Source organism: Semicossyphus pulcher, unplaced genomic scaffold (assembly GCF_022749685.1).
Source record: "Semicossyphus pulcher isolate SPU_LCO1_2020_fin unplaced genomic scaffold, fSemPul1.0.p SCAF_18, whole genome shotgun sequence".
Lineage (NCBI taxonomy): Eukaryota > Metazoa > Chordata > Actinopteri > Labriformes > Labridae > Semicossyphus > Semicossyphus pulcher.
The window spans coordinates 10576461-10601744 of NW_027211691.1; the positions used below are offsets into that span (position 1 = coordinate 10576461).

Genomic DNA, 25284 nt, shown 5'->3' on the forward strand with positions numbered 1-25284 from the left:
TAAGATAAAGGGTAGAACATGGCACAAATATTGGTTTAATCAGCGGTGTCCTTCCTTACCTGTTCCATGATGTCCACCTCCTGAAGAGAGACATCCAGGTACGGAGGAGGCAGAGCTGGAACATTAAGAGAGGACTCGGACAGCGGCGGCAGGGAGCGTGTCAGTGAGGCTGCCAGTTCAACATGGGGAACTCCAGCATCCTCTGTCTGTGTCTCGGGTGTTGAGGTAGAAACGCTGGCAGCATCGCCAAACTGGGATGCCAACCCGTCACTTCCTGCAGTAGAAGCTGGCCCCGGATCAGAAACAGCAGAAGATGAAGCAGCAGACGCAAATTTGGAAACAGTTTCTTGGGATGCTTTGACTGAATTGCAGTTCTGGTTGTCAGTGATGCTTAAGAGGTTTAGTTGGACATCTGGCGTGGATGAATCGGGAGTTTCCTTTGGTGAATCCCCTGCTTCTTCTTTCAAGTAACCAGTCCTATCAGAAGCCATTTTCGATAAGGCAGCTTTGATTGCTTTCCACAGACCTTCAAGCCAGGGGTCTACGACCAACTCCAGCCTGGAGAGATTAAAGTTCACAAGATTTTACACAGGTACAAAGAGGAGAAAGCAACTGCGTAACAAAAATCCTGGAAGTTACTTGTCTAAACTTACCCTACACCATCATCTGCATATCCTGTCGCATAGAATTGTTTGGCTCTAAGTTCCTGTAGACGACGCTCAATTGTCTTCCCGCAGTTGCAGAAATTTGCATAATTTGTGTCTCCTAAAGCTGGAGCAGACAGAGGAAAACAGATGGCAACAACTGTTCAGAAAGTAAACATTGTGCTGCGCTCAGAATCGTAATAATTCTCTCACACACACACACACACACACACACACACACACACACACACACACACACACACACACACGTATACAGACATAGAGCTACCTAAGATTTTTACAAAATAATTTACCTAAAAGTGCATAGCATAGGTGTTTATAGTGGTCAGAGGGGAGGGTCTTCTTCTTGATGCGTTTTACAAATTGCAGGGCATTGTCTGGCGGTTCCCCATCTCCAGTAGTAGACACAATAAACACCACTGGGGCACTCTCCTTCTCCAAATTGTACTGGAACCAGTTATAAGGTTAATCAATGACTTGTGTTTCCACTTATCAATGTGAAAGTACATAATAATCAGTCAGATCACTTCTACTAAGATGTATTAATTTGTTATTGTGTCTAAGCAGCCATGCAGTAGGTTAGGGCTTCAAACAGATTTAAACAGAACAGCTGTTTTCAAGTAAAATGGTTATCATGTGCAATAGCTACCTTTTCATTTTGGTCCAAGCAGCTCAACTCAGCAACCAGTCCGTGCTCCTCGGCCTCCTCTGCTATCCCCTCTGCAAGGGATTGGGCTTGTCCCTTCTGAGATCCGTACAGAACCACAAACCTTGGCTTCAACTCACAGGGCATCCTAGAGAGTCAACAAAAACAATGTTGTCAGTTTGAAACCATTATTTTCCGTTGAGCAGTTGTGTCTTCAACTCAGCTTACCTACATACTGCAAATTTTGACAGGTAACAAACAGACGGCCACAGGACAGCCCTCGCAACATTGTGAACCGTGACAACCCTCAACACAACCATAAAGTACCCGGACGTTGCGTAAGTTCTTACGTTTGACAACATCACCCACAGTGCACGTGGATTCTAGCGTGTAATTTATCTTGTCTTATCTAACTCTTAATCAAAAGGAGCTACACCAAAGATGTTCATAGCCCACACTAGTCTAAGTAGATGAATGACTGACAACTTTGAACGGTCAGTTCTGCCCCCCGGGTGTTGTCTTTTCGAGTTTAAATTAACCCACTTAAAATGAATTACAGCTACATCAAAATAATTAAGAGCAGATAAAGAGACTGTGCGTATTTCTCGGAAGATATAACATTTTCTACCTTTCAAAACAGCTGTGGAAATTCACACATTGCAGTCCTTCCCATGGATTCTGTCATCATTCTCGCGAGATAATGACACAGTCTGAGATTGAACGTGATCGGAAGAAACCATGTTATAAAACAATATCTTTTCAGCTCTGACCTTAATATATTGTATATGAATGCATGTTTTTTTTTATTTAAAAATAATTTCGTAAGAGTTCAGTTACTTTTGTATTGTCATTATGGTTAAAAGGATGTTCAAATATTTAATAAGACATACTGGAGGCTACTTGGTTCCGCCCTCCCCGCCCGTGGAGCCTTCCAGAAGTCGCCGGCAGACCCGTGCGGCTTGCAGTTTAGCCACACTCCAAGTTTTCACCATTAAATCTCATCATTTAATTCGTTGAACACTCACTGAGTGTCCTAATATCTCAATCAACATGTCCTCCTTGGGGACGCTCGCTTTCGATGAGTATGGAAGACCTTTCATCATCATTAAAGACCAGGACAAGAAGACACGGTTATCCGGCATTGACGCATTGAAGGTACAATGGGCTAGCTAGCTTGTGGCACGTTGTTTAGCATGCTACTTATTTGCTATCCGTTGCATGACGTTGGACAAGTTAGGCAGTCACTGCATGTTTTAATATGTAAGGAAGTGGTCTATAAGCATATACCTTACTGTCATAATAAGATTCTGGTGCAATCAAACAGGATAGCCTTAGCCCAAGGATTAGCTAGTCACGCTAACAGTGAGGCCCATGTGCTTTCCGTAAGGCGTTTAGCCGGTGGGTGTTGCTACACAGGGCTGTTCCCAAAATGGTCATTATGGAAGCATGTCGTTTTTAAATGATGGAACACATTTTTCGGGTTTGAGACCATGAAGAAAATCTGCCTTAAAATGTTAACTGATATGGGAATGTTTTTGTTTTGCAGTCTCATATTATGGCAGCTAAGGCTGTTGCGTCAACACTCAAAACATCATTGGGACCTAATGGTAAGTATTATTTAATTAACTGCAATCACATCAGGCTTATTGCTAAAACAGTAACTCATTTAATTAGATTCTTCATTTATTTTTTGCCAGCTTTATTATTTTAGCCCAGATTACACATCAATTCTCCTAAACCACTTTCCCCCCATCTTTGCATCCAGGTCTTGACAAGATGATGGTTGACAGGGATGGAGAGGTGACTGTAACCAACGATGGGGCCACCATTCTCAGCATGATGGATGTCGACCACCAGATTGCTAAGCTCATGGTGGAGCTCTCCAAGTCACAGGATGATGAGATTGGTGATGGAACCACTGGAGTTGTTGGTACGTGAAGGAAAGATAAATTATTTTAATGAGCAGTAAAACTGGATTTGTATCTTTCCTCTAGTCTGATTTGGGACAGGGTGATAATTGTTTCAAGCCTACACTTGAGATGGCTCTGCTAGATCATAAAATACCAAATGTTAACATGTTCTTGTACAGGAGAAAAAAACTGAACCGATTTTGTACTAATGCATTTAATCCAGGTAATTTATCTTAAGTTATTACCAAACAACAGTTGTGTTCTTAATTAGAAAGAACTCTTGTTATACTTGAGTTTCTCTGAACACCCTCTCATAGACTAAATGCATTGAGGGTGACGCCTTTCTCATAAAAGCACCCAAACTTATAGACATCTTGCAGCCATATGTTTAAATAAAATTTACATATGATGTTTGACAGTAGAAAATTGTTGCACCCCTGATCCAGATGACCTGACGCATTTCAGCCACTTTCCAGCTATTGTTGGCATCATTGTCTTACTTTATTTCCCTCTTCCTCATTAGTGCTAGCTGGGGCTCTGCTTGAGCAGGCTGAGCAGCTGCTGGACCGTGGGATCCACCCCATCAGGATCTCTGACGGTTACGACCAGGCCGCACGCATTGCCATTGATCAGCTGGACAAAATTGCAGAAACTCTCCCCTGCGACCCAAACAACACAGAACCACTCATTGAAACCGCCATGACAACACTGGGATCCAAAATGTGAGTGCTATAGCCACAAAAGTGCTGTTTTCCTATTATCATAAAAGGGAACACCTAAATAACAGTAATGCTCTAAGTCATGATAATCTATTTTAGTTTTAGCTGTGTGTTCTTCATAAACATGTACATTTTTACATTACACGGGACATTTTTACTGTCGAAGTTTTAAGGTGACACCAACGCATCCTCAAATTATACTGTTGTCTTTCAGCATCAACCGGTGCCACAGACAGATGGCAGAGATCGCTGTGAACGCCATCCTCACTGTGGCCGACATGGAGAGGAAGGATGTAGACTTTGAGCTCATCAAGATGGAGGGCAAAGTGGGAGGCAAGCTGGAGGACACACAGCTCGTCAAGGGAGTCATCGTTGACAAGGAGTTCAGCCACCCTCAGATGCCCAAGGTACAAATGATATCACTATCAGATGAAGTCATCAGCTCTGTCTCTGAATCTGTGTGGAATCAAATGGTTAATGTGAATAGTATTAGAAGCTAACAGCAAAAATTTCGCTGAATCTAGAACCACAGGTTACAATGTGACCATAAAATACTTGATGCTGACTTCAGATTCTTCCCTCTCAACATTTAGGTTCTGAGAGATGTTAAAATCGCCATCCTCACCTGCCCATTTGAGCCCCCTAAGCCCAAGACCAAGCATAAGTTGGACATTACATCTGTGGAGGACTACAAAGCCCTTCAAAAGTATGAAAAGGAGAAGTTTGAGGAGATGATCCAACAGGTCAGTACTGCAGCATCTATAGCACAAAACACTTGATACTAAACATCTACATAGGCTCATGTGGTTAATCTTACAATGTAAAATCCTATTTGTATTTTAGGTCAAAAGCAACGGTGCTAACTTGGCCATCTGCCAGTGGGGCTTTGATGACGAAGCAAACCACCTCCTGCTGCAGAATGAGCTGCCGGCCATACGCTGGGTTGGAGGGCCAGAGATCGAGGTAAGAGAAGCAAATATTTTCACATCCTTTATCGCTTTTAGAATTGCTGTATTCACATTTTATTATCATTTGATGATAAAAGAGTGTTAAGTTCGTTATTACTTGTTTTCTCTGCAGTTGATAGCAATTGCCACAGGAGGGCGCATCGTGCCGAGGTTCTGCGAGTTGACACCAGAGAAGCTTGGCACAGCTGGTGTGGTGAAGGAGATCTCCTTCGGTACCACAAAGGACCACATGTTGGTAATCCAGGAGTGCAAAAACACCAGGGCTGTAACCATTTTCATCCGTGGAGGCAACAAAATGGTAAGCACAAATGTGACTTTTACTTTAAGCCAAGCTATTCATGTGTTAAACTGTGCCTCATATTTCACCTTTTATTGTATCTGTCTCATCAGATCATTGAGGAGGCCAAGCGTGCTCTCCATGATGCCCTGTGTGTCATCCGCAATCTGGTCAAAGACAACCGTATTGTGTATGGAGGAGGAGCTTCAGAGATTGCTTGTGCTCTGGCTGTTAACCAGGCTGCAGATAAGGTGAGAAGCACTGAAACCTGCAGATACTTCTTATGCAAGCTCCTTTTCTCCTTTCCACCATTAAAAGTCTGCTGTTTTTTCTGCTCTGATTCTCTGTATTCCGGCACCTTTTCCTATTTAGTGCCCATCATTGGAGCAGTACGCTATGAGGTCGTTCGCTGATGCTCTGGAGGTGATTCCAATGGCGCTTGCTGAGAACAGTGGGCTGAACCCTATTCAGACCATGACAGAGGTCAGAGCCAGACAGGTCAAAGAGACCAACTCCTTCCTCGGCATCGACTGTCTGCATAACAACACCAATGGTAAGGAACCTCAGACATGGACGACTCTGCAATATAACCCAAGAGTAATGATTGAATGTATATTTAATCTTTCTTTTGCTCCAACACAGACATGAAGCAGCAACATGTCGTCGAGACCCTGATCGGCAAGAAGCAGCAGATCCTGCTGGCAACTCAAGTGGTCAAGATGATCCTAAAGATTGACGACATCCGATGCCCGGGAGAGATCGAGGACTGAAGGCCTCCTGGAACGAGTTGAGATTTCAGAGCTGTTCTAGAGGTTTTAGGCACTTCCCCGAGCACTGTGTCCAACCCGCACTGCATACTGCTATTTATCATTTGATACAAAGTGTTCAAGCTGTTGTCGTATCGAAGTCACCATTAAAATGTAGGTCCATTGAAATTTCCTGACTGTTCTTTTTTTATTCAAGCCCCCAATACTGAAGCTGATAAAAACATCCTTATTTGTTTATTCAATTTGAAGTGTAAATCACCTCATCTTATAAATGTTACATGCCATCTTCCAATAAAAAATGGTATACTGCATCCATACTGATTTGGCAAAACTTGGCTGTTTTTGCTCTTCAATTAAAATTCACAAAGTCACAGTTCTTTGGTCTAATGTGGACCAGTCATTCCCAACAAAAGTCTGGACAAACAGCACTGTATGAAAATAGCAGAAAATATTCACTGTAGGTTATATGAAAACCTGTTGTTTTCTTTTAACCATAATAGTCTTTTAATGTGTTATGCTTTTTAAAGCACGTTATCAGTGTTTCTGTAATGTAGGCATGATGGGACTTCTAATCAGAAACATACTAGAGAAATGGCTTTCAGACTTAACATGCTCAGTACTTGCATCAACCAGGAAGGCAAAATACACATTCAAAACATGCTGCTGCATTTATTGAAAAGAAAAAGGGTTTGGAGGTATGAAGGTATTTATGTCATACTGTCCTAAATCAGTGATTAATTATAAATTAAGCTTAAATACTTGCTTTGTGAGTGTATCATCTGCACATTGGCTTGAGGTAGGCCTATGTTCTGAATATACCAAAAATTGTAAAAAGTAATTTGATACTTATTAAATAAGACTATAACTATATTGCGAGGATAAATCATATTATAATGCTGCAAAACATTTTAGAAACCTCTGCTTTTTATTAAGATAATTAACTAATTGTATTATTTATCTTATATGTTGCAACTGCCTCTATCTGTGTTTCAGGAAAGACTGACATAGAACGTCACATAAAGATTAGATAACTCTGTTTTCTGTATGACTAAACAAATTGTTAATGATTCATTAAATTAGATGTTAAGGTTTTGCTCTGTGATTTGCCTTACACTTATACTGCAGCTTTTGTACATTGTATTTTAACATCTTATCTGACAACCATTTATTCTTCTGTATACGGGGATACGTTCAGCATACAAGGTAACTTCTTTCTCTCTGGTTAACTCGGGCAACTTAACTAGCTTAACCAGTTTTGAGCATCTCCTAACCCCATGCTTTCGCAGTGTATTTTTCCTGTTTACTCTTACGTACAATCTCTGAAAAGGCACCGCTGGGATTCGAACCCAGGATCTCCTGTTTACTAGACAGGCGCTTTAACCATCTAAGCCACGACGCCGATGTACGGTGCATGGACAGCACAATACAATTTCGCGGCAAGCAACATCTTATGACCAATAAAGTCATAATAATTCAATTTAAAAACTCATTTTATTAACTGGTTTTTCAATTAAGTCCCATTTACCCATCGTTTTCTGGACCTGTCGCTTACCATTCTATCATGTCAAAATATCTCCTGTGGCTAAATAGATCAGGTCAAAATATAAAAAGAGTGCATGTTTGGTTATCGAGTAAAGCATTTAATTAAAAAGCAGGAAAACAGAACATAAATCGGAACATATCTGTATCTTTATCCGTTCATTCTTTAAAAAAACAGTACATGTTAAAGAAGTGTTAAGAAAGGGTGGTGAAACCAAAACAATTATTGCAAATAAAATAACGTAGCAATTAGTACAAACAGCCTAATTTAGATGAAGATGGAAAACGTGCTGAAGGGGTCGTAACAATTAAACCACCAAAATTGACAAAACAATACAATAGTGGAAAAATAAACTGTGGTTAATTAAGGAGAACGTAAAGTTCCAAAAGGAGGAATGATATTTTAAAAATCATTACTTTTTGGAGAAAGTTAACAAAACGAGGAACGAAATGTGTGGAAAATGGGCCCAAGTATAAGAATTTCTCATTACATGATCATAGATGAAAGTGTGATATCAAAGTTGTTGCTCCACGTAACGTCCTGCAGATGTCACTGTTCGAAATGAAGTAGTTATTTAGATAGATTCATATAAATCCGAAACAAATACTAATGTAGATACAATTGTACACATTTATTTTATGAATATGTTATAGTACAATATGTTATATTTAATAATATATATTAAAAGATATAATTGATCTTCTAGCCTTCCCTTCACGTCCCACGTGACGGTTGTTATGGAACTTTCCCTGCCGTAAAACCAGAACTGCTGTGGTAAAGTAAAACTGTTGTGACAGGACACATTTATTGTGTGAATATGTTATTTCACATCATTTTATATTTAATAATATATATAAAAAAGATATTGATTTTCTGGCCTTCCCTTCACGTCCCACGTGACGGTTGTTACGGAACTTTCCCCTGCCGTAAATCCAGAACCGCTGCTGTAAAGTGAAACTGTTGTGACAGGAGATAGCAGTGACGTCGGCGCATGCGTTAGCTCAGCTAGCCATTTGTCTCCCAGGTTAAACTGTCATTTCAGCAACACGGAGGATGTAACGTTTTTCAAGTTTATTGTTTTACATGAGAAATACACCGTTAATATATAATCCGATGTTTAGTGTTGAGCATACGCTGGATGTTAGAGGACAAAACAAATGAAGCGATAGTTTTCAGTCTGTGGGGGAACCATTTTATGATTTTAATGCATCCGACACATAAGGATATACTCGTCTCGCTAGCTTAAAGCAGCTAGCCAAACGATACATCGTCTGTGCCGTGGATGGGTCCGCTGCGCGAAGTATTCCTGGAAGAAACGGTGACTGGTGCTTAGCGAACAACATGGATACTGCTGAAGAAGGTAAATAACCAAAGGTGTCGCTTGAGTTTAATAATCAGCGTTAGCTCGTGAGCATCACGCAGAGAGCTACGTCTGCTGCTGAGCTGGCCTGCTAGTCGTTAACTTAGCTTCATAGCATAGCTTCATATGTTGTCAGTGCAACGCGAGGACAATTCAGGAATATGCAGGTTGACTTGCAAACGTTGTTTTAATGCAGCCGAGCTCAATGTAAGAGCTAATGTGAAGTAACGAGCGAGGAAAGGGTTACCTGTGATGTCATCAGTCTCCTGATATATGGTCATATAGATAAGCATAAGTCTCCAGAACCCTACTTCCTCTAACTTATCTAAGTATCTAACGTGACCGACTTTATGCTCATGCGTTAGATTTCTCCATCCAAAAAGACACCTGTCAACTACCACCTGCCACCCTACTGTCTGTCTGCATATCCCTGGCTTGTTTTGCTTTTGCAATGGGTGTCATATCCTTATTGACTTGTTATTTGTGTGTGCAGCGGATATTTGTCGTGTGTGCCGCTCAGAGGGGACCCCAGACAAACCCCTGTACCATCCCTGTGTCTGCACTGGCAGTATCAAGTTTATTCACCAAGAATGGTAAGTGTGTTTGGCTCTTCTGTTGTCATTACTGTGACCTCCCTTCCCCCCACAACACTTAGCATTTGATTAAACATTCATACAATAATTGCTCAGAAAACTATTGACACTAATATAATTAAAGGTTTAGGTTGGACGCTGTTAATTTAGTCTTTCTAAACCGTAGTTTATATTTACCTCCCTCACACACGCTGCAAAAATTGTGGTCAACTGATTTTGTAGGTTTTATTCAACCATGTTTTTGCGTTTTTTAAAAGAACGGTTGAATATTTGACTTATTTATATTTCTTTCAATCCACATGGTTTCTGCTATACTGGTGGTATGTACTCTAGCACAGTGTCCTCAGGAAATACAGCCAGGAAAATTCAATGTGTTTGTTTTTTTTAAGTCTGTGTCACAGAGGTTGTTTTTAGTCTAATTGTCTAAAAAAAGAAACCTGGATCTGTGTGTACATGCGTACATTATAATAGGATTGTTGCAGTTAGGTGATATGTTGTACTTCAAGGTGATTGCTAAGTAATTGGATAACAAGGTGTGTCATCGGCATTGCCTGTTATTATTTCGATAGGTGGCAAAGGTGAACAATAACAGGCCCTGCAGGTAGTTTTGGGATTGTGCTGCTCTCTCATCTGCCCTGTGTTTGACCAACATGGGTTACAAAAGGGTCAGGTGCATGGAAATCCCCCGGCAGGAGGCCTGGATTGTTCTGTGGCAATTGTTGAACCACTCTGTGTATTCATTTTAGATCAGAGTCACTCGCACAAAGATTAGAATAGTAGCCATTTGTGTTTGGATAGCGTAGTTGGAGTTAGCGTATATAGGCTGCAGCAAAATTCTAGACTATTTCTATCGTATTTTCTCTTGATTTAAAACTTTAAATACAGACTTACCCCCACTCAAGTAGCAGGTCCACTAAGTACTATAGATTGCTGGAATGTCATTGTTCAGTGTTGCGTCAGAGATTAGCATTTCTTTGCGTAAAACAGGCCATTTCAGATAAGTTTACAGTCTCAGCACAGCTCATCTGAACTGAACAAGGTGTAAAATTTGTTCCGTCACAGAGGGGAATCAATGTCCTGTTGAGTTATGGTACATCAGACCTTGTACATTTTTCATCAGTGGGAACCTGGAGTGATGCAAGATGAATCTAAAACTCAAGTACAGACCTGTTACGTGTGTCGGTCTCATGACAGTTCTTTAATGCTGTCATATGTGTTGGAATCGGCTGGTGAAACGGCTTCCTTACATAACCGTGCTGTTAATCCCAGAGTCTATTCTATGTAACAGCGATCTGGGATGTTATTATGTCAGCATGCGAGCACAAATCAGCTCAGAAATTACAGATATGCCCAGAGTTTTTTAACATGAATAAAATATGGTTTGCAGAAATGCATGATAAGACGGTGTCTGTTGGGTCCTTGCGAGGTCATGGTAGCTGAGCCTCCGTCTTCATCACATCATATCCTTGTAGTTTAAGCATGGTATTTGTGAAGAAGATTATGTATGACCTTTATCTTTGAAATAAGCATCCCACACTGGTTTAAATCGGTTGTTTCTATTGACAGTATGCAGATGAATCCAGTTCAAACTAAGTTGTTGCACATAGAGGGTACATGTGTGTAAATGCCCGAAGTAGGGGCCAATAATATCTGTTGAAATCAGCTTTTGACATTTCGAATTTGACCACATACAAATATTTATCTGCTCTTTAATATTTTAGTATTTTAAATGTGGGTGTTTAATTGATCTTAATCACAACTGATGTCCACATTTTCCAATATCTCTCCCCAAGTTCGCACCTGCAAAATGACATGATGCAAACATATACATTCTTCACCAGCTCATGTTTTCTGCTGTCACATTTTTGCACTACTTTTGACAGTCCACATGTTTTGCTTTACAGTTTGGTCCAGTGGCTGAAGCACAGCAGGAAGGAGTACTGCGAATTATGCAAGCACAGATTTGCTTTCACACCGAGTAAGTACTCGTGACATTGATGGATTATCCACTTAAACATATTAAACAGCCTCAAGCGTCCTAAAGAAACCTTGCAGACGGAGCCATGTGGGTCTTTTTTGTAGTCCTTTAATGCACGATTATTTGTTAATTCAAAGTAAATTGTTTTGTTGACACACAAAATTATGACTCATAATTAATGTTTCAATGTGTCGAGTTCACTTTTGTCCCTCTTTCTTCTAAGTCTACTCCCCAGACATGCCCTCACGTCTGCCCATCCAGGACATATGTGCCGGCCTGCTGACCAGTGTGGGCACAGCCATCCGCTACTGGTTCCATTACACACTGGTGGCCTTCGCATGGCTCGGGGTGGTTCCTCTCACTGCATGTAAGTAGTGCCAAAGTGACGTCCTCCTAAATACTGGATTACACCTTTCTTACACTCCCAATTAGCTGTTTACCTTTAACATGTGATTTAAATAAGTCCTCCCTTTATAAATGGATTCATCAAAGCAATGAGGGCTAATTAGTTTTACCTAATTTTATCTGACAAGTTTGTTCAGTAGATTTAAAAGTCATTATACTGTTGTTTGACTGTGTAAATTCACATGTCCTGTTCAGTCCTAGTATGTGCACACATGAAGCACATAACACAGTTTTATATGAGGTATCTACAATGTAAGCCTTACACATTAGCCCATATTCATGGTTTAACACGATCAAGAGAATTACAGCTTAGGAATGCTACACGACAGGCGATAATGTGTGAAGTCCAGGATATGTAAATCCCCCTCAGTACTCAATGTAAACAATGTAAGCCAGGTCTATTTACGTTTCACATGTTATGTAAGTTGTTGCAATGCAGCATTTTATGCATGTTTTAACTATTTAAGAGCAAAACCACACTCATTCATCTTGTCTGTCTGCCTCAGGTCGCATATACAAGTGTCTGTTTACAGGCTCTGTGAGCTCTCTTTTGACACTGCCGTTGGACATGCTCTCCACGTGAGTGATGATACCTGCATTCTCCAGCACAACACACAAGCATGGAAAATTATGCTTAAATTAATAATAATTTAATTGTTTCTGTTTGTTTATATTTGTTTATTTTGTGCTCCTTCAGAGAAAACCTGCTTGCAGATTGTCTACAGGGTTGCTTCGTGGTCACCTGCACGCTGTGTGCGTTTATCAGCCTGGTGTGGCTCAGAGAACAGATCGTCCACGGTGGAGCTCCGCAGTGGTTAGAGCAGCACCAGCCGCCTCCGCCGAACGCAGCCGGTCAGGCCAATGAGGTACTTTGCTTGAGTGGTGATCAGTGAGGCAAAGAGATATTTTTTGTTTGAAAAAATGACAATAAAAAACATTTGAAGGGAAGAATTGTTTTGCTACACTGCCTTTTAGGATTATCTTCATGTTGGTCAGTTCTTTTAGCAAAACATTAAACACACCACGTGTAGAATGAAGATATCGATTGTGGTTTTGTGTCTTGTATCACTGTGTGCATAATTAAGATAACATATCCTACCTGAACCCATACCTCGACTGGGCAGTATCCTTCCCTGACAAACCAATCATAATCCCACACATACACACTCACTGTCCTCTCCCTCTTGCCTCACCCTCAGGCTGCAGGCCAGGGAGCAGCTGATGAGCCCCCTGCAGCCCAGCCAGCTCCCGCTGATCCACCAGCACAGAATGAAGCAGAGCCAGAGCCCCCTGATGTCCCTCCAGACCAGGGTGATGACCCCGAGCTGGAAGAAGAGGAGGGAGCAGCAGCTGAAGATGCAGATCCCAACAATGGAGCACAAGGTTGGAATATGATAAGAAACTGTTATTTAGTTTAGTGTTGATGTAAAATACCCACAATGTATGAGATGTTGAGTTTGCATCGTAATGATTTATACATTCGAGGATGATACAACCTTGTCTCCAAATGCTACCGAGAGGCACTCATACCACACTCATTTGTATTGTCATACCTTTATTTATGGGCTAATTTTTGCAGCAGGCTTGGTTAAAAAAAGGGGGGCAAATAATGAATTGTGATTGTATCATCCATTATTCTCGCCGTGGGGCGTCATGACAGCTAATTGACTGCAGAGGAAAACTCAAAATAGGTTGGCTCTGCACTTCGTGGCTAATATATTTTCCCAGAACAGAATTAATAATGTAACAACAACAGCCAACTTAAGTATTTTTTCTTTTGCTAAAAGCCAACTCAAACACACTATCAGTGCTGACCTGTCTCTGCCTAGTGTACTGTGATGCCGGGGCAATGTCTGACCAACTAGATACATGTGGTTCTATTTTGACAGCGATTAGGAAATGGATGTGACCCCCCTTGTGCTGTACATACAGATACTGTATTTTGTTGTACAAGTATAGATCATTGTATCTCAAGTAAATATCTCTCTTTATAGATGACATGAACTGGAATGCTTTGGAGTGGGACAGAGCAGCAGAGGAGCTCACCTGGGAAAGGGTAATTCTACATGACATTAAAGGAGCAAAATACCCCTGGAAAAAGTCAAAGCTACTGTTCTCTGTAATCAATAGAAGCAATAATATTTGAAATTGGCGCCATAACTGTGGAGAAAGTTGCACAAACAGCTCGTGGTTTCGCCCATTCTACATTCCTACAACACCCAACATGCATTGCTTCCCTCCCTCGCGAGCAAGAGACGCTGGAGTTAAATATAGGGATGCACCGATACCAGTATCGGGTTTCGGACGGATACTGAGCTTAAGTACTTGACGTTAGCCTCCCGTTAGTTTAGCAGGTAGGCGGAGTAGGAGCATGTCAGCAGTTTGGAGATATTTAAAAATAAACGATAATGATGAAAGGAGGGCGGACTGCAAACGATGCATAATCATATTTGATAATAATGCAGCGCCCGGGAGGACACAGACATTTAATAACGTCAATCTGTGTTAATCACGCAGATCTTTCTGTCTGTCTGTCACTGTTAACAGATTCCAGTCTGCTGTGTAGTTATATACATATATTTCACGGATAAACACAGAGCTGTGGAGGAGCATCAGGCTTCATGGTCATACAAAAAGCTACATCGCTTCAGTCTGTGATTATCCGCTCCCTCCCTCCCTCTGTGCTTGTGCTCTCCCCCTCTCAGCACTGCAAGTCTACATCACAGTTTCTTATTATATGATGTTTTTTAAAGTCTAATGAAGGTAAATGAGGCTCCTTGTATATGAATATAAATGTAGTTGGGACAGACCTAGTACTCATATTGGTACTCGGTGTCGGCAAGTTCCCAAATGTAAGTACTTGTACTTGTTCTGGAAAAATGAGGTATCGGTGCATCCCTAGTTGAATGCTTCTGTTTTGCTGCAGGCAATGGCTCTGAGCGGTATAGAATCCGAAATACGACGAACATACCGGATCGTCAAAAAAATCTTCGGGTCTGCAGTCTACATTTCAAACCTGACGATTTTGAAAGAGACATGGCATGACAGGCGGGCATCCTAGATTGAGGAAGTGTAGTTTAGCGAGCTCCCTTGCCTCCGCCAGATGACGCGTTTTATGGTTTTACAGGGCCCATTGAATAGAGGATAGCGTCCTCCAAACACACAGAGTGAAATTGCATTTTTTTCCTACCTTAATGGCATTAGCTCCCTATAATAGAGGATTTACTATGCACATGAAAATATCTCTCATTTTCCCTTTTTAGATGCTCGGCCTGGATGGTTCTCTGGTATTTTTGGTAAGTTTTTATATCAGTAATAATCATTTTGTTGTGTTTTTTACACTACAATTTTCAAGAATGATAAATTTGAACGCTAAAATCCTACCAGTTTTACTTTACTTGTGTCTTTGTCTTGTAGGAGCACGTGTTTTGGGTGGTGTCTCTCAACACACTCTTCATCCTGGTTTTTGGTAAGTTGATGAAATACCAATATCTCATCTTTTGTGTACTCTTGTTTATTATGTAAAAGGTGCGGTTTGTTTAATCTGTTTTTTCCTTGTTTTTGTGCATTTGTTTTCCTCGTTTAGCATTCTGTCCCTACCACATCGGACACTTCTCTGTTGTGGGTCTCGGCTTTGAGGAATATGTAAGAAACTTCTGTCACCATCATAGTTATTATGTGATTTGTGCCTCTTCAACCATAATCAATGGCTTGACTACAACTTTGTTCTTCAGGTCCAGGCCTCCCACTTTGAAGGCTTAATCACAACCATTGTGGGCTACATACTTCTGGCCATGACGCTCATCCTCTGTCATGTATCCTTTTTATAACACCCTCAATCCCCCTGTGATTCAGAGATTTTTAGGACAGGAGAGATCAAGCATGTGTAATTTATTCTGTTACGTGTCAGTGTGTGTAGGCTGTGTTGATCCTTAATGGCTGTCTCAGGGACTGGCTGCTCTGGTCAGGTTCCAGCGCTCCAGGCGTCTCCTGGGAGTCTGCTACATTGTTGTCAAGGTAACACCTTTAAGATGTGGAAACAGCAAGATTCACTTAACTGAGATTTAAGACCTGAACCTAACGCTGAACCTATAGCCCAAAGCTGGAGGATAGAAATAATGAAATCACACCCAGGCTAGAGATGGATTTGTCCATCTAACAGGACATTTAATGGATTTTGATTTGTCTACATGTGGTGTTAAATTTTACTCTCTGCTTTTATTGCAGGTCTCTCTGCTGGTTGTCGTGGAGATCGGTGTTTTTCCACTCATCTGTGGCTGGTGGCTCGACATCTGCTCCCTAGTAAGACTCCTGCCCTTCTTGTCGTCTGTTTTACTCTCAGACATTTTCATTGTTGTATTTTTAAAGCTCATCCTTCACCATGTCTACATGTATTTTTATTCGGTTATGTTGAGATTTAGAACCAACCTTAAATTGGCATCATGGTAATAGGAGGATTTTATTTCTTGTCCTTGGCTGATGTAGATGCTAGGGTTGTCACGATACCAGAATTTCAACTACGATACGAGTAATTAAAAAAATAATACTCGACACCTGTTTCGATACCATGGCAACAAAAATAGAAGGCGTTTTTTAATTTCCCACGTTCACACAGTGCTGGTACAGATAAAGTCACTACACACATACCAGCTCATTCGACATACTGTTTTGTGCTTAATAAGCAGGACTTTCCCCGCCAATACCCACATTAAAATAATACTTAATCATCACTCATAATCCAGAAGAAGTGGGAGATGGTGTCTGTATCTGCAGAGCATCTGCCTTTCATCTGTATTTCTATTGTTCATATTATCCTGCTGTTTTTGGGACATTTCTGGACGTCCATCGCTGGGCAGTGGAGCTCACGCGGAATCTACACAGGCAATGTATTTGAAGCGTATTTCTTACACGCGCTTGCCGGGACAGAAACGCTCCAATGTTATTCAATGCTGCGATCTCCACCAGCCGTGTATGCTGCACGGGAGGTGGGCGTAATACGCGAGTAATTTTCTGCTGCTCCGTTCATTTTACACGTCAAATCTATTTTTCTGCTGCGCGTCAGTGAAGCGTAGAAAGCCTTTGACTGCTATGTAAATACAAGCCCACAACCATGTTAAACATTGTGATCCCTTTATTTTACTTTTCTTTATTTAATAACTTCAACTTCAGTTTCCTATTGAATTTATTGATTGACTAGATGGGCAGGCAAGATTAATTTGCAGAAAGTGCAATGTGCATTATCTCAACATCTCGGTAAACCAATCCTATCAAAAGGGACTTCACAACACGTTTTAATTTGCCGGACAGTTCGCTGTGTCGTTGCTGTAAAGAGCTCAAGATGCCGTCAGGATGAAGCGCGACTTCAGCCTGTAAAAACAAAACCCTGTACCGTCCTGCGCGCATGTGCAGGGTTGTACGGCGGGGTTGTACGGAGGTGTAGGCGTGTTGAATTGTTGTTTAGAGCGCTCGCTCTCCTCACTTCCTGTCTATGTCACTCGACCACAGCTGCTCTCTCTCGCTCTCTTTCTTTTGCTGGCAGCAGCCCTGACTGTAGATCTGTTGTTGATTTTACAGCTTCAGTACCTTTCTGTGCATTCGAACGTAAAAATAACGGAGATTGTATCATTTTAAAACACATGGTATCGAAAAGTAGCGAACATTTTGATAACCCTAGTAGATGCTGATGAATATTTTTGGAGCGTTTCCTAAAATAGCATGCATGTTCTCTATGATGTCAGTGGCAGATTTTCTGAATTAGCCTCTACCCTTTAGAGGCGTCTGTTAAAGTGGCTTTTAACAGGGTTGTCCGGCATAAACACAGACCAGCTGCTGCTGATGACACAGTTCATACATTTAATATCACAGGAAAACAGAAAACAAACTGTCCTGGACAATTTGGGAGAGTCACATATGCCTCTGTGTTGCTGCTCTCACTCTCCTTATGTGTAAGTCTGTGTCGGCGCGTTCTCTCTTTGATGCTAGCTGGCACAGGCACAAAGCCCCCCTCCACCTCCAGCGGCTACCTTAGCTTCTCCACCTATGCTGCTCTTTTCTAAGCGAGTGGGTATGTTTTCACAAGCCCGTCAGCCTGCCTCTGAACAGGTGGGGGAGCTTACGCAGCAGAAGGGAGCCATGTTCCTCCTTCTCTGCAGCTGTTCAGCCGTGAAAGGAGTCTAATTGGGCTTAAAATGGACTGTGTGGAATACACTGTGTGATGCATTTCAGTTTGTCCCACATTTATTGAGCTTCTAGTTTTGTCTCTTCTACAAATCTGTTTGTAGAAGTTGTAAATGGCATCTTCAAATTTGAATCAATCTTAATACTGAACATTTGTTTTTCCCCATCCTGCAGGAGATGTTTGACGCCTCCCTGAAAGACAGAGAGTTGAGTTTTAAATCAGCCCCCGGTACCACCATGTTCCTGCACTGGCTGGTGGGAATGGTTTACGTCTTCTACTTTGCTTCTTTCATCCTTCTACTCAGAGAGGTAAGTTCCTGAGGGTTTTACTGTCGGGAAATGTTTATACATTCTGCTAACTCTTATTCATGTTTGTCCTTCAGGTGCTGAGGCCGGGGGTGCTGTGGTTTCTGAGAAACCTCAATGACCCAGATTTTAACCCGGTGCAGGAGATGATTCACCTTCCCATCTACAGACACCTGCGGCGCTTCATCCTGTCTGTGGTGGTGTTCGGCTCCATCGTGTTGCTCATGCTGTGGCTTCCCATCAGGCTGATCAAACTACTGCTGCCCACCTTCCTCCCATACAACGTCATGCTCTACAGGTAACGCTAACAGAAGACGTATAACACAAGAGAAAACAGATGCCCAGAAGTCTCTCAAACCAGCCGAGATCAGAAGTCTTGTTCTGTGTAAACATGTGGTACATGACCTGGCGCACATTGTTCAAACAGCTTTATTAAACTATCCACCTCTCTCCCCTCAGCGACGCTCCAGTCAGCGAGCTGTCTCTGGAGCTATTATTACTTCAGGTTGTGCTGCCGGCTCTGTTGGAGCAGGGACACACTCGCCAGTGGCTCAAAGGCCTGGTCAGAGCCTGGACAGTCAGCGCTGGATATTTACTGTAAGTCAATATTTTAATACATATACACATAAGAGGTGTAAGAAAATAGTGATGCACTTGAATATCATGATATTAAGCTTTGAAATGCTGACTTCTCTAGAACATTTTTAATTTTTAATGCATGATTTGTTTTCTTTCTTCTCCATCTTCATTACTCAAATTGCATGAAGCGTTAAATGATGTTGGCTGTTACAGGGACTGTGATGAATACAATTACACAACACTTAGTTTCGACCAAGTAATCTGATTGGACAAGAGGCATTCCATGAGTGCTGATAGAGAGAACAACATCACTGGGACTTTTCACTTTGTATCACTCCGCCTCAGCCAGGTGTTCTGAATACTGTTAATTAACATTACAGCAGTGGCTGTGTCCGAACCGCATACTAACATACTGCCTACTACATACTCAAACAGTATGTACTGCATACTGCCTACTAACCTGACTATTAGGATGCCGTTCGAATCGTACTCAGAGCCGTCTTCTCCGTATCACGTGACTTAATCGTTTACGTATGTCCGGTCTGATCTCCGGTCCATCTCCGCCATAGTAGAAGCTGAATAGCCGCAATGCATTTTGGGGCGGTTGAGTTACAACCAGTGAGCTCCTGTCTCATACTCATATATCTGGGCCGGTCTAGTATACATCCAGGCATTTCTCGCATACACAAAATTGCATACTATGAGATGGGAATGCATGAATTACTCTCTTTGACGTCATGGTTAGTATGATTAGTATGATTAGTATGATTAGTATGATAGTATGCGGTTTCGGACACACCGTGTGTGAGTCTACATTGATCAAGCTGGTACCTCTGAATCACACAGCAGACTCTTATTCACTGGTTCATGATCAATTAAAACAAACAGATAAATGTACATGATGAAAAGCAGCTGATCTGTGGTAACCTGTAGACACAGAGTGCAGGAGAATGTTTGGGTTGCTTAGCAACAAAAGTCCAGTTTAAGTTAAGTTGTGGAACTATTTCAGTTGCTGGAGCAAAAAATTGTCTTTTGTTGATTATTGCTTTTTACAACTATTTGTATTAAAGCAATGTCACACTCGAGGTCAGGATGTTATAGTGAATATCTTCACGGCTATGCTTATTTGACTGAATCACAGCTGTGATGATAATCAGAACATCTCTCCTTCTCATGTGATATCGCTTAAACACACATCCCTTTGTCCTCAAATTAGAAAAGTTAACTCTTAAAGACTTTATATATATATATGGTGATTTGTTCTTGATACTGTGATTGTTTTCCTTAAGTCATACAAAACACGGTCTTAATATAACTTGTATTTTAATTTGTGATCTTGATATCCTTTCTCAGAGTAATTGTCAATAACTCATCTTTACCTCCACAGTGACCTCCACTCCTACCTCCTCGGGGAGCAGGAGGACAACGATGCCAACCAGCCTGTCAACAACAACAACAATAACAACCCTCCTCCCGGTCACCATAACAACAACAACAACCCTGCCCCAGCTGTCGGCGAGGGGCTGCATGCAGCCCACCAGGCCATTCTGCAGCAAGGGGGACCAGTGGGATTCCAACCGTACCACAGACCCCTCCGCTTCCCTTTCAGGGTGGGGGAGTCAAAACATTAGTCACTGCATTTTCTATAACTGTTGTTTTTTATTGGTAAAGTTTCTGCAGTATGCATTATTACGATTGGCTTATAGAAGGCAGTGAAAAAGTACTGTAATCGGTGCCACAAACTGGTTGATAATGCACAAAACTAAGTTCCATTTAGTCGAAATATTTGTTAAATGTTAAAACAAAGTAGTTTTTTTCCTTTAAGTCCTTTGCTTGTAAAAGAAGAGATACTACAGCCACCTATTATTTGTGGTTTCCTCTGCAAACTTAGATACACCGTAGGTACCACTTTCTGACATCTGAGGCCTACAACTTAACTCAACCGGTCATTACAATCCTCCTCCTCCCTGTTAAAGGCTTTGATCTACACGTGCACTGTAAAATACATGATAGAAACATCTGTACAGCACTGCAAACAATGAAGAATCAGAATCAGCCTGCTAAATTTACTACATGTACTTGTATTCTTAACCTTGTGTCCTTTTTTCCCTAGATTGTGCTGCTCATAGCGTTCATGTGCATCACGCTGCTTGTGGCCAGTCTGGTGTGTCTAACCCTACCAGGTGAGATGTGACAGCCTGAAGTACAACCAGCAATTTGTTTTTTAACTTCCCAGACTCACACCCAAACCATAATTAAAGGGTGAATCTATTTATATGCATGTCTCTGCTGTTTAAGTGGTTTCTTTTTAAGTCCAAGCTGAAATAGTTATTCACTTCTTTGTCAACCAGAGCTCAGGATCTCTAAAAGGGAGGATCTCTATAAAAATAGTTCAAAAGTGGTCGTGTTTGTTTTGTCTTGGTGTGCTTCAGTGTTCACCGGGCGCTGGCTGATGTCCTTCTGGACAGGAAGCTCCAAAATCCACGAGCTGTACACAGCAGCCTGCGGCCTGTATGTCTGCTGGCTGTCTATCCGCGGGGTCACTGTGTTGCTGGCCTGGATGCCCCAGGGCCGCACCGTTATCCTCCACAAAGTCCAGGAGTGGACGCTCATGGTGGGTATCTATGAGCAGCCTCTATTGTTGTCTGGCTAAACTTTGAAGCAGAGTGGTTTTGATAATTCAATGATAAGTTGTTTTTATTTTATTCCCTCTCTTTGCAGATTCTGAAGACCCTGGTTGTCGCTCTACTGGTCGCTGGAGTCATCCCGCTGCTACTGGGCTTGCTGTTTGAACTGGTTATTGTGGCTCCACTGAGGGTACCCCTCGACCAAACACCCCTCTTCTACCCTTGGCAGGTATGATTATGGGTCTGGGTCGTCTCTCTGTCTCTCCCCTGTCTAAAATGCTTTAAATATAGTGGATAATTCTTGCAGGTGTTGTGTTGTTTTTGTTTGTTTACCCTGTTTGTGTTCCTTAGAGTTGTCCCATAATTCCCAGCTCTTATATCCATCCATTACTCTCTCTACAGGACTGGGCTCTGGGAGTGCTCCATGCCAAAATCATTGCTGCCATCACTCTCATGGGCCCTCAGTGGTGGCTGAAGACTGTGATTGAACAGGTGGGTTTAATATGGAGATTTGGGTTTGTATATCTGTCGGAGAAGCAGAGTTAATGCTCCCGTTTCTAAATGTCATGTGGAGTAAATGTATCTTTTCTTCTTTAGGTTTATGCAAATGGCATTCGCAACATTGATCTCCAGTTCATCATTCGCAAACTGGCAGCTCCGGTCATCTCAGTCCTGCTGCTGTCCCTGTGTGTGCCGTATGTGATCGCTGCAGGGGTTGTTCCTGCTGTAGGTGAGTGTCTGAGCATGTGTACATCAGTTCTAAGGATTATTAGTTCATATTTGTTCTTCGTTTTCTTATGGGTTGTTAATTTCACCCACTCAGCTTAAGATCTTTCAAGCCAAAACTACAGCACTGCAGAGACAAGTATCAGTAAATACATTTTTAGTGCTGAGTAAGCTTCCAATAAGGGCTGTAAAAGCGCTGGCCTCGCCCACTTGGAGCACTGAAGCTTCCATTAAATTATTATAACAAGGTGTCCCCAAGATATCATGTTCCTTCTTGTCTCAGATAGCTGGTGCGGTGACTGGGACGTTCACTGCCACAATTTCTAACTGAAATGCTTTACTTTTGCAGGAGTCACCCCAGAGATGGAGATTCTAATGCAGAGGAGAATCTACCCTTTCCTCCTGATGGTGGTCTCGCTCATCGGCATCCTGTCGTTCCAGATACGACAGTTTAAACGCCTTTACGAACACATCAAGAACGACAAGTAAGGATTGTTAGCTAAGACACACCTGTAAAAATCAGTAGCCCTTTTTACACTGCAGTTCCGCCTAGTGCCGTAACAAAGCTCCACCCTCATGCAGCCTTTGCCATTTTACATTGAACCAGCAACACTGGCCTAAAGCCGCCCCAGTGTGTTTTTATGTAGCATTCCAGCGTTGCAGAATGCTGGAATTGCTTCAAATACACAAACATGGCGCTGCCGGCTCTGCAGTTTGCCCCTGTTACTACCTCTGATGCCGGCTCAGAGGAGGAACGACTTCGCCCCACCATTCCGCCTCCATGCATTTTACATAGACGACGGAACGTAACAGGAAAAATAATCCTGCCTTGAACTGGCAGTGTATAAGGGGCTAATGTGTATTTTAAAGTTTGTTGCTTATTGGTGTAAATGTTTTTGGTATTTTAAGTAGAAAATTTTTTTAACTTGAGTGCTTGAAGGTCTGAAAACAATAAAAATCACAGTATTAATGGTGATCTCTCTCTTCCCAGGTACCTGGTTGGACAGAGGCTCGTCAACTACGAACGGAAAGCTGGAAGAGCGAGCTCGGTCCCGCCTCCCAACCCTGTGGCAGAATAGATTTTTATGTCACACATTTGCCACATTTTTTTCACCTGTTACCCTGCGTACACCCTGCCCCCCAACCCTTTTTTGATTTTCAACTCAGTCCCTGGACCGTAATCCTTTTAAATCTCCCCTGGAACTCAGTGGATTTGATGGATGTCGTTCAATTTCTTGAATTCCCTTTTCGTGCCCATCATTGGTGGGATAGGGAAAATGTATTATAATCATGGGACAGCTGAGTCATCAACCCCCCCTAAAGACAGACGGAGTAGGCAGGAGGGTGAGGGTCAGAGGTTTGATTTGAAGCTCAACATCTGTATTGTCGTTCATGCCTTGCTTTGTAAAGTGCTGCCTGATAATTGTACATGTGTAAATACTTTGAACGCAGACTTTGTCTTAAAAAAAGAGACAGATGTGGATTAATGCAATGACCATTGTACATCTTAAAAGTGTATGTATAATTTATTAAATCAAACTGACAATTTATCGTTTGTCTAACAACATAATTACAACCTTTGCAACAACACTACTACAACCAAATCAACATGAGTGTTGCAGGAATCAAAGCCTGCAGTTATCGTAATGAGAATATGTTGCACATTGATTTGCCTATACTTGAGTCGATTGATCTTGTATTTATCCCATGCATGATCAGTACATGACAGGTGGTGGTGTTATAACCTCATCCTTTGGTATGAGTGGAGATTTTAGCACAACTCCAAATTCCTCTGCTAGAACACCCGGGATCTCCTCATCTTCAAGTTCCCTGGTTGTGGTTTCCAGCTCTGTTCCCTCTGTTGGAAATGTTGTGCTGATCAGTCTGCGGCCGATGTAGGTGAGCCTCCCTCCTGGCTTCAACATAGTGCAGACGGACTTGCAGAAGAAGATGGAGCAGGGAGAGCTCTGGTGGTACTGGCACATCTCTGCATAATCCTCCAGACAGCGAGGTTCAAGGGTGAACTTGTAGATCTCTGTCCACTCTCCATCAGGCCCTCTGTTCTCCTCGCACTGCCACTCCAGGAAATGCATCCCCAGATCCTTTCTGATCCTGTACACTCGGTGTCCCAGCTCCTGGAGGCCGCTGGTTTCCAATGAAAGGGGGACACTGAATCCCGGGCCACCAAACCCTACATCGCAGAGCCAGCGCTTCCCATCCAGGCTCACCATGAGGACCAAATGGTCAAAAGGGGGCCCGTAGAAACCTGTCTTTAGACTCCTCACCTGACCTGAGAGCAGAGTCACCTGGAAGCCCAGTTCATGCAGCAGCCACGAGAAGAGGCTGTTATTCTCAAAGCAGAAACCCCCTCTGCGCTGGTTCACAATCTTGTCGTACAAAAGAGGGGGGTCTAGATTAACTCGCCCGCCGCTGTGCACCGTGAGGTTTTCGAACGGGACATACCTTTGGTGACAGAGGTGGACCGAGTGCAGCACGTGCAGGCTGGGCTCGACAGAGCCAGAATACCCAATGCGACACAAATACCTCTTCACGTCCATTTCAACGGAAGTCATTTTCACTTTTTTCGGGATAAAGCGTCAGTACTTTTTTCATCTACTTCCTGGTTTATTTCGGTCCCGTGACTAATATTTACACCTATAAACGTTGGTCACTACCGAGTGCACATCAGTCTGATTGCAAAACTTCCCGTCTTTCCTTTCTCGTTTTCTTCCTGGTGCTGAATCACTTTTATGTTGCTTTGAAGGCAGGTTCAAAGTTCAACTCCCTGAAGTCAGCTCCTACTTCATAACAAAGTAATGTTGACTTAATTAGGCTATAAGGAAGTGATGAGGTATTGATTTCTGTGATTAAGGTTAGTTACGCCTTATACTGTACAAGTGTTGTGAAATGGATTTCACCGATCGAAATTCCTTTTGCGTTATTCCAACATTTTTTCTTTGGTTAAAACTTTATTGTTCTCTCCAAAAATGCCCACTCCTGCTTTAGTTTATACATTTTCCATAAAAATTTGACGGGGCAAA

At 42.1% G+C, this 25284-nt stretch overlaps 4 protein-coding genes and 1 non-coding gene across 5 annotated transcripts in view; 2 read left to right on the plus strand and 3 right to left on the minus strand.

Annotated features, from left to right (window-relative positions):
- Positions 1–1976, minus strand: part of mtrr (5-methyltetrahydrofolate-homocysteine methyltransferase reductase) — a 31041-nt gene extending 29065 nt beyond the window's left edge. The window contains exons 1-5 of the mRNA XM_069667346.1: positions 1940–1976; positions 1315–1459; positions 959–1112; positions 654–771; positions 60–558 (exon numbers count right to left, since the gene is read on the minus strand). Coding sequence (XP_069523447.1) covers positions 60–558; positions 654–771; positions 959–1112; positions 1315–1458 — 915 coding nt within the window. The 5' untranslated portion in view covers position 1459; positions 1940–1976. The remainder of the gene's footprint in view (positions 1–59; positions 559–653; positions 772–958; positions 1113–1314; positions 1460–1939) is intronic.
- A 269-nt stretch (positions 1977–2245) lies between these two features.
- cct5 (chaperonin containing TCP1, subunit 5 (epsilon)) lies at positions 2246–6120 on the plus strand. The gene is made up of 11 exons (XM_069667756.1): positions 2246–2466; positions 2858–2918; positions 3077–3241; positions 3745–3943; positions 4155–4347; positions 4534–4683; positions 4784–4903; positions 5021–5206; positions 5299–5436; positions 5558–5738; positions 5828–6120. Exons 1-11 carry the CDS (start codon positions 2362–2364, stop codon positions 5953–5955), a joined length of 1626 nt encoding a protein of 541 aa, XP_069523857.1. The 5' UTR covers positions 2246–2361; the 3' UTR covers positions 5956–6120.
- Positions 6121–7277: 1157 nt separating this feature from the next.
- trnat-agu (transfer RNA threonine (anticodon AGU)) lies at positions 7278–7351 on the minus strand. The gene has a single exon. It is a non-coding gene; the product is annotated as a tRNA-Thr (tRNA).
- Positions 7352–8508: 1157 nt separating this feature from the next.
- LOC138595956 (E3 ubiquitin-protein ligase MARCHF6) lies at positions 8509–23789 on the plus strand. Its single transcript, XM_069667500.1, has 25 exons — positions 8509–8852; positions 9346–9445; positions 11350–11423; positions 11647–11790; positions 12335–12407; positions 12526–12694; positions 13028–13211; positions 13823–13884; positions 15092–15124; positions 15246–15297; positions 15415–15473; positions 15563–15643; positions 15777–15845; positions 16056–16130; positions 18180–18314; positions 18389–18609; positions 18771–18908; positions 20278–20500; positions 21004–21073; positions 21323–21504; positions 21612–21746; positions 21920–22009; positions 22115–22247; positions 22593–22728; positions 23235–23789. Exons 1-25 carry the CDS (start codon positions 8834–8836, stop codon positions 23320–23322), a joined length of 2745 nt encoding a protein of 914 aa, XP_069523601.1. The 5' UTR covers positions 8509–8833; the 3' UTR covers positions 23323–23789.
- LOC138595957 (arylamine N-acetyltransferase, pineal gland isozyme NAT-3-like) lies at positions 23776–24816 on the minus strand. Its single transcript, XM_069667501.1, has one exon. The coding sequence runs from the start codon at positions 24814–24816 to the stop codon at positions 23959–23961; it is 858 nt and encodes a 285-aa protein (XP_069523602.1). The 3' UTR covers positions 23776–23958.
- Positions 24817–25284: the final 468 nt, after the last annotated feature.